General features: G+C 41.5%; 1 protein-coding gene across 19 annotated transcripts in view; it reads right to left on the bottom strand.

Moving 5' to 3' along the window:
• tns1b (tensin 1b) overlaps nt 1-12,810 on the bottom strand; it is a 190,554-nt gene that overhangs the window by 97,247 nt on the left and 80,497 nt on the right. Inside the window, exon 1 of one of the 19 annotated variants that reach the window (XM_086267197.1) lies at nt 952-1,515. The exons of the other annotated variants lie outside the window; for them this stretch is intronic. Coding sequence (XP_086123323.1) covers nt 952-972 — 21 coding nt within the window. The 5' untranslated portion in view covers nt 973-1,515. Of the gene's footprint in view, nt 1-951; nt 1,516-12,810 lie in introns of those variants that run through there. 19 annotated transcript variants of the gene reach the window in all.

The following is a 12,810-nucleotide window of genomic DNA, read 5'->3' as shown; positions in this document are numbered from 1 at the left end:
ATTTATGGAAACCTACTGTCTTCTAACTATGTGAAGACAATTTAACCTCTTACTCACATTATATCCTGCTGAAAGAGCCAGAATCTGTTAAAAATCCAAACACCCACTCAGTGAGGGTGGATGGGACAGAGAAAAATCACAGCTGTCAGTGACCAGCGTGACCTTGCAAATCTGTTTAAGAATACGCTCTGTGTTTTCACATTACGTCTTTATTCTTCTCCCCAGTTTGAAGCAAACTGGAGGCAACTGTAACTCCCGCTATACGTGCCAAAAATTCCCCAAGTGCTGTTGGGTTTTCTCACGCCTGGGGCGATTATATCTGTGAAACAACTTTTGCAAGGTCTTATTGTGAAACAACTGCAGCAGTCGACACAAACACACACACATACTTTATACAGAGCACCACTGAAAGCATGACAGCAAACACATTTTCATTCTCACTCTTGGTAAGTGGAAGAGAAGAGAAGAGGCCACCATCTTTCCAGCTATGACCATGGGCCACCAACCACAAACATGGTTAGCCAAGGAGACCACACACATACACAAGCACTACAGAAGCAAGCAGTGCTTTACATTACCTGACATAAACACATTTAAATACTACACTGATACAACATGAGCTTGTGTATATTACATGCTCGTTAATATAAAATCCTGCAATCCACACCAGAAGCAGCTCGATGCACTCTGCTGTGGAAACACGCAATATGTGTCTGAATTCACTCTTTATCACTGTTCACCTACTGAAGACAGCACTGCTCCAGTGCAGCATAACGCACATGAGTATCACACCTATGTCAGGTCACACACATCCTGCGATAACTTTGTTTCTCTGTAACAGTGAAGCAAATCCACAATGCAGAAAACTGACACACACACACGAAAAGCCAGGAGCTCGATCATCAGACAGACAGCAGTACTTTACTCTCCTTTCCCAACCACGCTTCTTACCTGAAACACTGCGGTGGCCATCCTGTCTCAGAGTGAGTGTCTTTTTTTTGTGTGTCGTTCTCTCTCTCTCTTTCACTCTTTGGTTTTCTCTGTCTGGTTTTAGTGCTGCATCGTCATTTGGCTTTTCTTCCTCTGCCCCCCCACCGTGTGCAGCAGAGAGGTTTTTCCTCTGTGCTCCGACCAGATGGCTAAAAGCTAAATCCACTCACTGTTACCTTGGTGCAGCGCAGGACTGGAGGAGTGTGTGTGTGAGTGTGTGTGTCAGAGAGCAAGAACGAGAGAGCGAGAGAGAGAGTTTGTGTGTGTGTGTGTCAGAGAGCGAGAACGAGAGAGCGAGAGAGAGTTTGTGTGTGTGTGTGTGTGTTTGTTTCAGGCTTCAGGCTAATAGGTCTGGTTAGCCTCTCCCTCACTCACTCCTCCTCCAAGAAAATGAGCATAAAGATGTCTAAAGAGTCTTAATGTGAGCGCGCGAGTGGGGCGAAGTGCAGCCAAAGGCAAATCTTAACATCCCACAACTGGAGACGGCGCAGTGCAGCACTCGGCGCTGAATAAGCAGGCAAAGTCTGGCTACGGGCTACAGCTATTTCCCCTCTCTTTCACTCCCTGGGTTTATTTTCTCCTCCCTCTTGTTCAGACCATTTTCACCCTCCTCCCAAACGGGGAGACACATGAGTAACGAGAAAGGAGGAGAAAAATACTCAAGTCAAATTTCCCAGGGAGATCGGGAGGGAAGAAGGGGACGTGAGATCGGGGGGAACAAAAGCACGCCTCTTTCCTTTCACCGTCTTTTTCTCACTTTCTCACACACACTCCTTCATCACGAGCTCATTCTTCATTCTCTCCTTGTTATCAGCTTCTCAAGTTACAGGTTAAATATGAGTCGTCGGCAGACCTCCACCCGCCTTTTCTGCCCCCCCTTCCCCCCCTTCCCCACAAGCTCTCTCCTACACACTCACTCTACGGCTGCCCACGAGAGGGAAAGTACCATGAATGAATCCATTGACTTCAAGGCAAAGTCAGACAGTGTAAACAGCAGCAAGGAGCTACATGCTGACCAGTCACCAGCTCACAACGCCATGAAATTCTATGGCTTTGATTCCAAGAGTTAAACCTTGTCCCTACATGCTATTATAAAGATTTAGAACATCACTCTAGAGTGAAAGTAGTCAGAAGATTGCTTTCACTGACTATCAGCCTTTCACATTTTAAATATCTTTCCTTTAAATATATCACCTTGGCTTTGAAAACTACGAGTTTTAAGCTGGCAAAAAAGTAGAATCAAGTAACTTAAATAGCAATAACCTGGAGAAAGATCAAAAGCTCTTGACCCCTTAAGTTGGGTGATCTAGTGGGTCCTGTTAGGTCCACAAATCAGCTGTTCCGAGTGATCACCTTCTTCCAGTGATGAAATGTGTCTATTATGGCAGGAGAGGTTTGTTCCAATACACAGAGTAGAAGTGCTTACAGAAAAGGTCTAAGAATAATAAGAATATGGGAGTCATTCGCTGTGGCCTTCACAGTCACCAGAGCTCATCCTAGACTGATGCATCAGACACCACCAGTAAAACCAACACGTCGTCTTCCAGCCCCGTCTAATGTGAAAAATATGAAATAGTCACTTGTTAACGGGGATGAATCGTCACTTTTTACCTGACAGAAAACTGAGCTTTGAAAGATGAGGCAACCACTGTATTTTAAACTAACCTAACAGATTAGTTGTTCATTTCTAACCCCAAATTCAATTAGTTATGCATTAAAAAATAATACAGGGTGATGGGGATGCTTGAGCGTATCCCAGCTGTCACAGGATGAGGGCTGGGGGATACTCCCTGGACATGTCACCAGTATAAAGTGGTGAAGAGAATGGATATGAACAAAATTACTGAGTGAAAATTTGACTTTTTTTTTAAAATTGAATCTAGTCTTAACTTATCATTAATGTCAGTTTAATGGCCAACAGGTGATAACCTGGTTGGTGCGATTCAGCCACTGCATGAAAGCTTTGGGGGAAGTGTGTTTGTATGCAGTACTATAAATTTTGTTAGCAGCTGTCAACCGATTGGCACATTTGGGCCACATCAGACTCAACAACTATCCAGTAAATGACATTAAACTGGATGGCTTTAATCTCACCTCAAGTCATCCAAGCAGCCTAGGTTATAGCACTACTCGCAGCCTTACAGTAAGCGTGCCGTTTTAATGTGCTCCCACAACGTCGCTGGCTATTATCCAGTAGCAGACAAAGAGGCTTTACTGAAGAATGCATGGTACAAATTTGTAGCACATTAAGGATTATGTCTCAACATGGAAAGAATGGCCACCGTCTTTGATGCTGCTTGGAGGTAATTACATGGAAGGCGGCTCTGAAGAGCAACACCTCTAGCTTGAAGTCGTGCTCACCAGATGTCAGCTCTGTAAGCGTTATTTAATTCACTATTAATGACAAGGCCCAGGAAGGAAGGGAGTGCTGCCAAAGAGCAGACATGTGGTTCACGGCAACAAAACAACATGCTTGTTTATGTGAGATAGTCACCTTCAGCGGAGGGACACGGTTTTAAACTGTGGGGAGCGGGAATTCCCTGTTCCTAGTGTCTGCGTTTGCCTGTGCGGCTCTGAGTCGAGCTTTGTGTTTCGCCGCTCACCACAATGCAGTGGTGCAGACCACCAGTTTCATCCGTGTATGTCGGGAAGTGCAAAGCGTGGGGAAGTTATCTGTCTGTGTTTGAGGCTGATATGTTTCTCTTAGTCTGGGCTATTTCCTGCGTCCTGGCTTTTATTACCTTCATAATCCTGTGGCTGCTGTCTGTAATCACACCGGCACTGCCAGAAACAACTATCGCACAGCCACGCCAATTCTTTTTTTTTTTTTACTCTTACTGCTCATTTTTGTAGGAACTGAAATCTCTGAGTCTCTTTTTAACTCATTTTAATAGGACACAACATTAACAGGAGGGTCTGGGAATCCACCACAGGAACAAAATCCTTACATTTCTATTGAATTTTCTACATTTTCTGCATTACTTTTTGATGGCACCATCTTTTTTTCCCCATATAAAGAAAAGCACAATAATCAGACTTACTTTCAACTAATTTACTTTTATCGCCCAGTATTTTCCCTGCTAAATCCACGCACATGTAGGCAAGATTTCCAAAATGTGTGAGTCACAGCGTAACAATGTGTTATCTGTTTATAAAGCACTTAATAAAGCCATGGGCTTAATAGCTCAGATATATTAAAGCTCATGTGCAAAACTTTCTGCATGTTTAAACGTGGAATCGTGTGCATCTCAGTGATGTTTTTCAGACTGATCAAAAACAGTTACATTAGCTTAAGCAAACAACACTCAGCTTGGCTTTCAGTCAGACGACCTCCTTCATCATGTTCCTTCTGGCTTCTTCAACCTGCTGTGCAGCAGCTCAGAGATCAGAACACAATGTGTCTTGCATGTTCTACAAAAACTCATAACTTACATTAACCAGGCAGTTCATTAGTTACCTCTTGATAGGACTGAGTTGGATGCCCTTTTGGAGACATCCTTAGAACTCTCTTAATTCTTGATGGCATTGATTCAACAGTGTATGTCTGCAGCACATGCTCGATGAGAATCTTCATTTCACCACATCCTAAAAGTGGTCCACTGGACTGAGATCTGGTGATTGTGGAGAAAACTCATTGCCATGTTCAAACCAATCTGAGCTTTGTGACATGATGCCGTGTCCTGCTGGGAGCTGTGAAGATGTGTACGCTGCAGTCATAAAGGCATGGTCATGGTCATCGGCAACACTCAGGGAGGTTGTGCTATTTAAATGATGGTCATTTGGTACTAAGAGGTCCAAAGTGTGCAAAAAAACATATTTCCCACAGCATTATACCACCTAAATCAGCCTCAACTGCTTTTATGTTCTTTACACCTAATTTGAATGTTGCAGCAAAAATTGAGACATTTTTACAATCGGCTATTGTCCAATTTTGGTGAGCCCGTGTGAACTGTAGCCTCAGTTTTTCTGTCAGGCTTGGCAGCCGGTTTAACAAGTGGTTATTTGAGTTACTGTAGTCTTGAAGAAGTCTGGCCATTGTCCACTAACCTCTGATATAGACATTTTTTCCCAGAGATCTGCCGCTCACTGGATATTTTGCCTTTACAAACCATTCTCGGTAAATCCGAGACAAGGTAGATGGTGCAGCCAACAGTAAAGGTCTTTCCACGCTCACAAAGGCACTTAAATTCCTTTTCTTCCCCATTCTGATGCTCAGTTTGAACTTTAGGAGGCTGTCTTGATCTTGTCCACATGTCTAAAAGCATCGACTTGCTGCCAAGTGACTGACTACATATTTGTGTTAAAACGCAAATAAACAGGTGTTCCTAATGAAGTGGCTGTGAGTGTCTATGCGAGAGGGGGTAAAAAAAAAAAAAAGATTGCTACATCAGTTTCACTAAGTAGGCCCTTTGCTCCTTTAATGTTTATTATTGGGAGGGAACAAATTCTTCTGTACACGAATGATTGTGAAAGAATGAATGCACCAATCACTTTTTCACCATGTGTGGTCCTCACACCGACTGATAAGCAAAGGAGCAACAATAGGGGGGAATCAGTGCCTTCATCAGTGAATGATGGGGGAAGAAAAAGAGGAGGATAGAGAAAGAAAAACGTAGAAAAGAAAAAACAAAATAGTACACAGTAGGGCTACAGAGAGGAACACAGAGCAGGAGAGAACACTCTGGGTGAGGTCCAGTTTCATGAGTCTGACTCAGGCTTTCCCAAGCAACGTCAGGGGCGAGCGTCAGGCTCTCGGTCCCCCAGCGCTCGGTGGAACGCTTCGGAAACGCCCTCGCAGCTTACGGACCAGATTTAACATGGATTTTTCTACTGGATGGTCATGATTAGGCAGCAGGAGCTGACATGGGATGGAAAAGCTGTTGCCTTGAACCAAAGGACAGGCTGCAGATGTAAGGGTGGGGAACTTGAACAGAACAAAGTCTCCAAACTCCTTGAGCACGTAATAAAGAAGGCTCCTCTGAAAAAAACCCTCAACACTCACAGCTGTTGTAGCACTCAGAGACGATTAGAAACTCCGGGAGAGATGGTGCATGCTCAGCAGTTCTTCCTCTGTACAAGAAGGGCAATGAAATGAAAGTGTGGAATTTTTTTTCTAATTGATCTTAAGCACATTCATCCTTCTCACTCACTTCTTCCATCCACGTCTCCTTCGTGCACTTGGCACGTTGTTGACATTCTTTCCCACAGCTCTTGATTACTCCATCATGCTAAAGCTGGGCGTTCCTGTTTGTTTTCTCTGCTGTATCTATGCACATGTCGCTAACATGCGCTTACTAAATACATGGCCGTAAGCCCATGGTCCTTGTGTAAGCCGTTAGTTTATGCACATGAACAAGGAGAAATGACAGATGATTGTGACTGTAGGTCCATTTTTATTTCTTTTGTTTGACAGTCAAAGTTAAAGTCGCATATTTATTTTTTTCATCTTACTATAATGACTGCAGCGTACGTTTGTAGGTCTTCCTACATGTGTTTATCTATCTGGATGAAACTTACTGTATAAAAAATACTGTATAAAGGATCATCTATATAGCTTAGCTGACTTGGCTGAGTCATTGACTAGTATGTTGGCCGTTGTTTTGGGGTCTTTTAACACATCACTCACTAGTTTTCCTTTTAGAGTCTTTAAAATTTTATTTTCCCACCTGCAAGGCTTGTCTGTACTGTGCAACTTTGTATATCCATCTCCTGGTTCGAGAGCATCAAACATTATTTTTCTCAAGTCTAAACTGATTAATTTTGTTCTTGGCATGATGCTTTTTCATGTGACAGCCCAAACCCTCTCTGAAGTTTTTATACTGTGTGCAAATTAGAAGATAATCCTTGGTTTTAACTCAATTTTATAAGCCTTGAGCATTACAAAGTTAAATCACATCACTGCACATCAGTGGTTTGTGCTATTATTCGATAATAAAGTCCATTTTCAGGGGGCTAATTATATTAACCCTGATAGTTTTATGTCTGAAATAATTCTGTTATTATGTGCAAACAAAAATTATTTATGCTTTCTAAAGAAAACAATTTTAGAAATGCTATGTCAGAAAAGCACTTGGGAAAATAATGACAAAGCCTTTAAATTTCACGGAGGCTCTAATAATTCTGTCCACATCTGTAGCACACAGCAGGAGGTAGCACATGTAGCAAGGACGACACTCACTTTGCATAAAATTTCAGACAATTGCCTTAAATATTTTCACGTGGGAGCAATCAGAAACTGCATACTTGCTAAAGTTCAACATGTCTTGACAAATACTGAATTGTAGTAAAAATGTTTACTTAGTCGATTATTTTCATCCTCATGATATAAAATTAAGTCAAAATCGCAATGAAATTAAACCCAGAAAACATCGCTCCTTATACAAAAATGCACTCAAATTAGAAGCCATATGATTTATCCCATGATTGAGCTGTTGTTGTGTTCCTGCAAACGTTTGCGGTCATAAGGAGGAGAACAGAGTAGCGAGCATGTGTTCTGTCCTGTGACTGCTAATTCAATTAGCCTCAGAGCTGCTGGCTGGCTCTGCATTTGATCAGACGAGGAGCTGTTGTTTTCTTTTTGTTGTTTTTTTTTTTAAAGTAGGTGCAGATACCATGACCAATACAGGAATATTTTAGTCATGAGCCATTGTGTGTTTGCTCTAACTGGTTGGCGCGCTAAGTGTGTAACAATTATACAACTCTGACACGGCCTCTTCCGTTTGTTTTCTTAACAGAGGGTCAGCCCCTCTCCTACTTTAACTTCCATTTCTCACTCTCTGCACGGCCAACACAACATGCAAAATGAAGGAAGCTGTTAATGTTGTCAAAGGGGTTCAACGCAATGCTTTGAAACCTCCCCAAACTTGGACTTATGTAATGTCTTACAGCAAAAGCACAATATGTATTTTTTCCCCTTTCTTTGAATGCCTTGTTTATCCATTAGAACGAAAGCAATGCAGAACTAAGAGCATAAAGGCCTTTTCTACATCGAGGGGGTTGAGCGCCATAAGTAATATACATTTCCTGATGATGACTCAATTTATTTAAATGATCAAAGAACCTGTTATATTATGTGTCTTAATAACAGAAACATGAATTTATAAGAGAAATTAAAGGTGAAACCGCTACAGAGACTGTGTTACAGTCTTTGAATATGAAAAACCTTTGCTGGGGCTCAGTTGTGGTGACACATCACAGTTTCTGCCTGTGTGATAAATCAGCACTGTGGCAATGTGTGGTATCTACAGGAAGTTACTGGAACAGTAGTCAAGGTTAATCAAGCCAAATGATCCTGACAGCTGCTGCGACTGCTGAAGCAAGCGCTACACGAGAGAGGATGAGGCTCGAGGGCAAGAGGGAAAAAATGCAAACTAAATAAAGGCTTGTGTGTCGATAGAGACTGGCTGCAAAGACACATGGGAGCAGTGGGTCATTCTGGGATGAATCTTCTTCTTTCTGTCTTCTGGCACAGTGTAGAATAATCTCCAAAGTTTAAATCATGGATACACTGGGCTGGGGAAACAAAATGAATCAGTGACTTTAAATGAATTTGTATGTAAAGGCACTGCTGGTTTTCTCCTTTGGTCAACTTCTTCCTGAAGTAGACAGTATGAAAGATGGATCCAGGTATGCCTCCAACAGTTCAAATGTGTGTTGGGTAATAGGGGAGTCTGAATTGGCTGTAGGTGTCTAACTATATGTGAACCCTGTGATGACCCTGTCCAGGGTTTACCCCACCTCTCCTCTAAAAGATGGATGGATAGGACATAGTGGTGCTTTGAACCAAATGATACTCACTAACCAGAGTAGGTAGGATCAACCCTCTGGGGAGCGTCAACTTCATGCCAGATGTTTCTACAGCTAACAGAGTTTTCGCCTTGAACCCAAGTGTTGGACCATCACACCTTAGCCATTTCACACATGCACTGCAGCCCTGACCTTTCACTGATTCATACATTTAGACAATTAACAGACAGCGAGTGTGTGCTGATGTGCGTCGTGTCCTGCCTCCTGCTTGATCGGCACAGGCGCCACCTCATGACCATCAATCTCCAGCTGTCTGCCTCATATGTGAAAGGCCACATCTGGACAATGTCCAGAAAATCAGATCTGTACAACATCCAGACCTCATTACCTGGATTCATGGTTGAAAACAGTTCATCCATACCCATATAGAACAGATTTGTTTTGATTTATTGGGTGTGGGCTCTGAGGATTCATTAAACAACCAACCGCATAATCAAAATAACAATAATCTCAAAATCATCTAAAAAACAGAAAAAGAGGTCAACAACAGAACAAGCTATTGAATATGAATCCAGGTTTTACCGCTGAAACAAGTGCCCAGATAACTGCTAACCAGATAACTGCTCCAGAATTTCACAGTTATCGATGCAAACATTGTTCTCCAGCTGCAGACCTGACGATCTCTCTCAAAAATGCATCTCACATGTGTGGATACAGGTGTTTGGATGTGTCAAAGATTTGGAAGCGATAAATAATACAAGGTAGACTGTTTGTCTTATTTGTAGCCGCACCAAGAACTTTATATCTCCAGGTGATCGCTCAGAAATGTTAAAAATGTCGGGAAACGGTAGCTACTGACAGGCAGACTGTGCCAGAATGACTATTGAACTCAGTGGTATGTAGTAAGATCCAGAAACTTCCTGGAAAGGAGAATATTTATGTAAGAGGCTCAATTCTGCAAGTGAACCTACTGGTTTTATTATCATTGACTATTATTTCAATAGATTTATACTCTGAAATGCTCAGTAACACAATTTAAGCTTGATGAATGGGAAAGGAATCAAGTGTTAGTAATAATGTTGCAACTTTCATGAAACAAAGGGGGCAATTTGCAGCTTTTCACTTGGCAAACCTGATGAGCCGAATGAGGGCACATCCATCAGGAAGCTCCACGCAGCAACAACAGAGCTCAAACTGCAACATGATGTGCTCAGTGAAAGGAACTAAAAGGGTCACAAACAACAAATCTGAAATAACAAAAGCACAAAGTGGAAGCGAGCCAGCACAAAGAAACGTACGAGTTCTCTCCACAGTTTCAAAGCATGCACTCTGAGAATTTCAGGAGCTGACAAAACAAGTGCTTCATCATTTCAGAGAAGCGGAACGAAAACACCAGCAGACAGAGAGGCGGAGAGATGATACGCTCTTCCACGTTGCTCCTGATTAATGGTGGAACACGGTGGTTTCCTTCTCAAAACACGCTTGACATGCAAGGATCAGAGAAACCAAATAACTTCGACTGGACAGCTCAGCTGTACAACACAACATACACCAAATACTATATTTGAAGCCACACAAATACACAGAATGGCAGGTTCCTTTATTACTATGAGCAAGGACACTGCAGTTCATTTCTGTACTATAAAGTGAAGTAGCTCCTTAATAGAAGTAACTTCATGATTTTAAACGCAGCTTCAGAATTACCCTGCACTACTAAATCATGTTAGCTCAGGTATGTTCAAAAGGTAAGGAAACAGCACAATGTTTGGTGTACATAGAGGATCTTTGCCTTTTAGTGACTACTGTCAATAGAGATACAGATTTTAAGTGAAAGCAATTCCATTCCTTGCTTGACTTCCTTTCTATAGACCTTTGTAGACTGATCATAAAGCAGCCTTAAGGGGCGTCAACACAGATAGTGACTGCTGGTGATGTCCCAACAACAAGAGACCACCCAAAGCAAAGCAAGTACTGGCAGGTCAAGAGTTAATATTGTCTCAACTCAAAAAAAGTCAAAAAATTAAAGCAACTACCAATGAAAGTGAAGAATGCTGTTGATTGACATATAGCACAAAGGAGTAGTAATTACACTAGTAGATTGACTACTAGCAACTAGAGATGGCACGATACCACTTTTTTATGTCCGATACCGATACCGATATCATAAATTTGGATATCTGCCGATACCGATATGAATCCGATATAATGTTTTTTAATCAACAAAACTGTTTTTTTTTTTATATCTTGCTGCATTTTGTATAAGTTCATACTCAAGTTTAAAACAACAACTACACTAAAGCTATTCTGTTATACCTGTATGCAAAAAAAAAATATTTCATAGTTCAGCAATACTGATCAATCTAATAAACTTAAACCTACACCATCCTCCCTATTCTGGTATTTTAAAGAGTACTTAGCGTAAATATTAAGCAACCTAACTAATAGGGTTCCAACTCCCAGCAACAACAAAAATAAATAAATAAAAAATAGGGAACCACCCCTCACGCTCCACCTCATGATGCTTAATCGACGTAATCAACCTTAATTTGATGCAGTGTGAAAAAAAATGCACAGAAATAAATTATTTTTCAAGAAATATTAAATAGATTCAACATCTTTCTTCAACAAAATTGCAGACTGCACAGATGGTACCTTCCCAAAGGAAAAAGTACTATAGCTTACTAGGGTATATATATTAGACTTAATAGTCACTATATACAGTAATTGACTTCTATTCATTTTACATCAAATTAAAACTTTGGGTGTAAGATAATTATTTATTAAAAGCTAGACATTTTAAATGAGAATAAGAAAGAAAAGTATGTCTTTGTGCCCCCTTTTCCCTGTTAATGCCCTATCGGCCCCCCTGGCTAAACTTTGCTAGATCCGCCCCTGCACAGTTACCAGCCGTCAGCTACGTAGAAAAAGATCCTCGAGTAGAAAGTAATAATAAATAAATTCTAACAACAGCTGATCAAGCTTAAACGTGCTGCTGTTGTTCAGCCGCTGGTTTCCTCTTTCTGGTGCAAAGTGGGCCAAAAACAAACAAGAGAGACGGACTCGCGACAGAAAAGCCGATCAGCTGATCGTTAAGCAGTTTCATGATTGAAGTAGCAGCGAGAAGAGGCAGTCGCTCCATATATCGTTTGTTAAGCTTAACGCAGGAATGCTTTACAAACATTCAGAGATGGACTTACACACTTGCTTTACTTCTCTCGGGGATAACTTTGTCGGAGATGAAATGCCGGGTTGCTAGCGAAGCTCCAAATGCTATCCAGACCACCGACAGGTCCCGCATGCCACAGCCGCTCTATCACGTGATGCATACTGCTCCGACGTGCTAACGTTCTGAGGTGAGTTACGGCGTGTTGCAAGTTTTGTGAGGTGCTTTCGTGATATTTAATGGATCGGATTACATTTTTTATTTTTTTCCGATATCCGATCCAGTAATTTAGGTCAGTATCGGACCGATACCGATAGGTAATATCGGATCGGTCCATCTCTACTACCAACCAACCATTAGTGACAAAATAATGCACAGTGAGCGAATCTCTTCCTGTATTTATATAGGATTTGCAGGTGGCTGCTCCTTCCCAAACCTGGGTCTGCTGGAGGTCTCTTCCTGTCAAAAGGGAGTTCTTCCTCACCACTTTTTTCCAAGTCCTTGATCAGAGGGGACCTTGGGGAAATGCCGGGCTTCTCTTTCTCTGTTTGTTGAGTTTATCTTACAATGTAAAGCACTTTGAGCAAACTGTTATTGTGAATTGGTGTTAAATAGGCAATGATAAGGCTACTGTCCTTATTAGCCTATTCTTATCATTTATGTTTTTAACCAACATCCTTCTTGGATTTGACCGCTATTTTTATTTTCCTCACATTTATTTAGGGTTACAGTTTGCTCTTGAGAGAAATCTGTTGCTCTAGACCTGTCCGTGCTTGTGGATGGCTATATGGTATCAACACTACCTCTTTCACATCAATGTGTAATTTCCTGAGGAGCAAACACTGGGCAAACAAACCAATATTTTAATAACTACCTTGATTCAGGTAAATGAAGACTGACAGCCCTGAATT

The sequence above is a fragment of the Aulonocara sp. 'chitande type north' Nkhata Bay genome, linkage group LG16, assembly GCF_057382095.1.
Source record: "Aulonocara sp. 'chitande type north' Nkhata Bay isolate Kocher_YH1m ecotype deep benthic linkage group LG16, A_spYH_male_GT1.1, whole genome shotgun sequence".
Classification (NCBI taxonomy): domain Eukaryota; kingdom Metazoa; phylum Chordata; class Actinopteri; order Cichliformes; family Cichlidae; genus Aulonocara; species Aulonocara sp. 'chitande type north' Nkhata Bay.
This window is presented reverse-complemented; position numbering and strand designations above follow the sequence as displayed.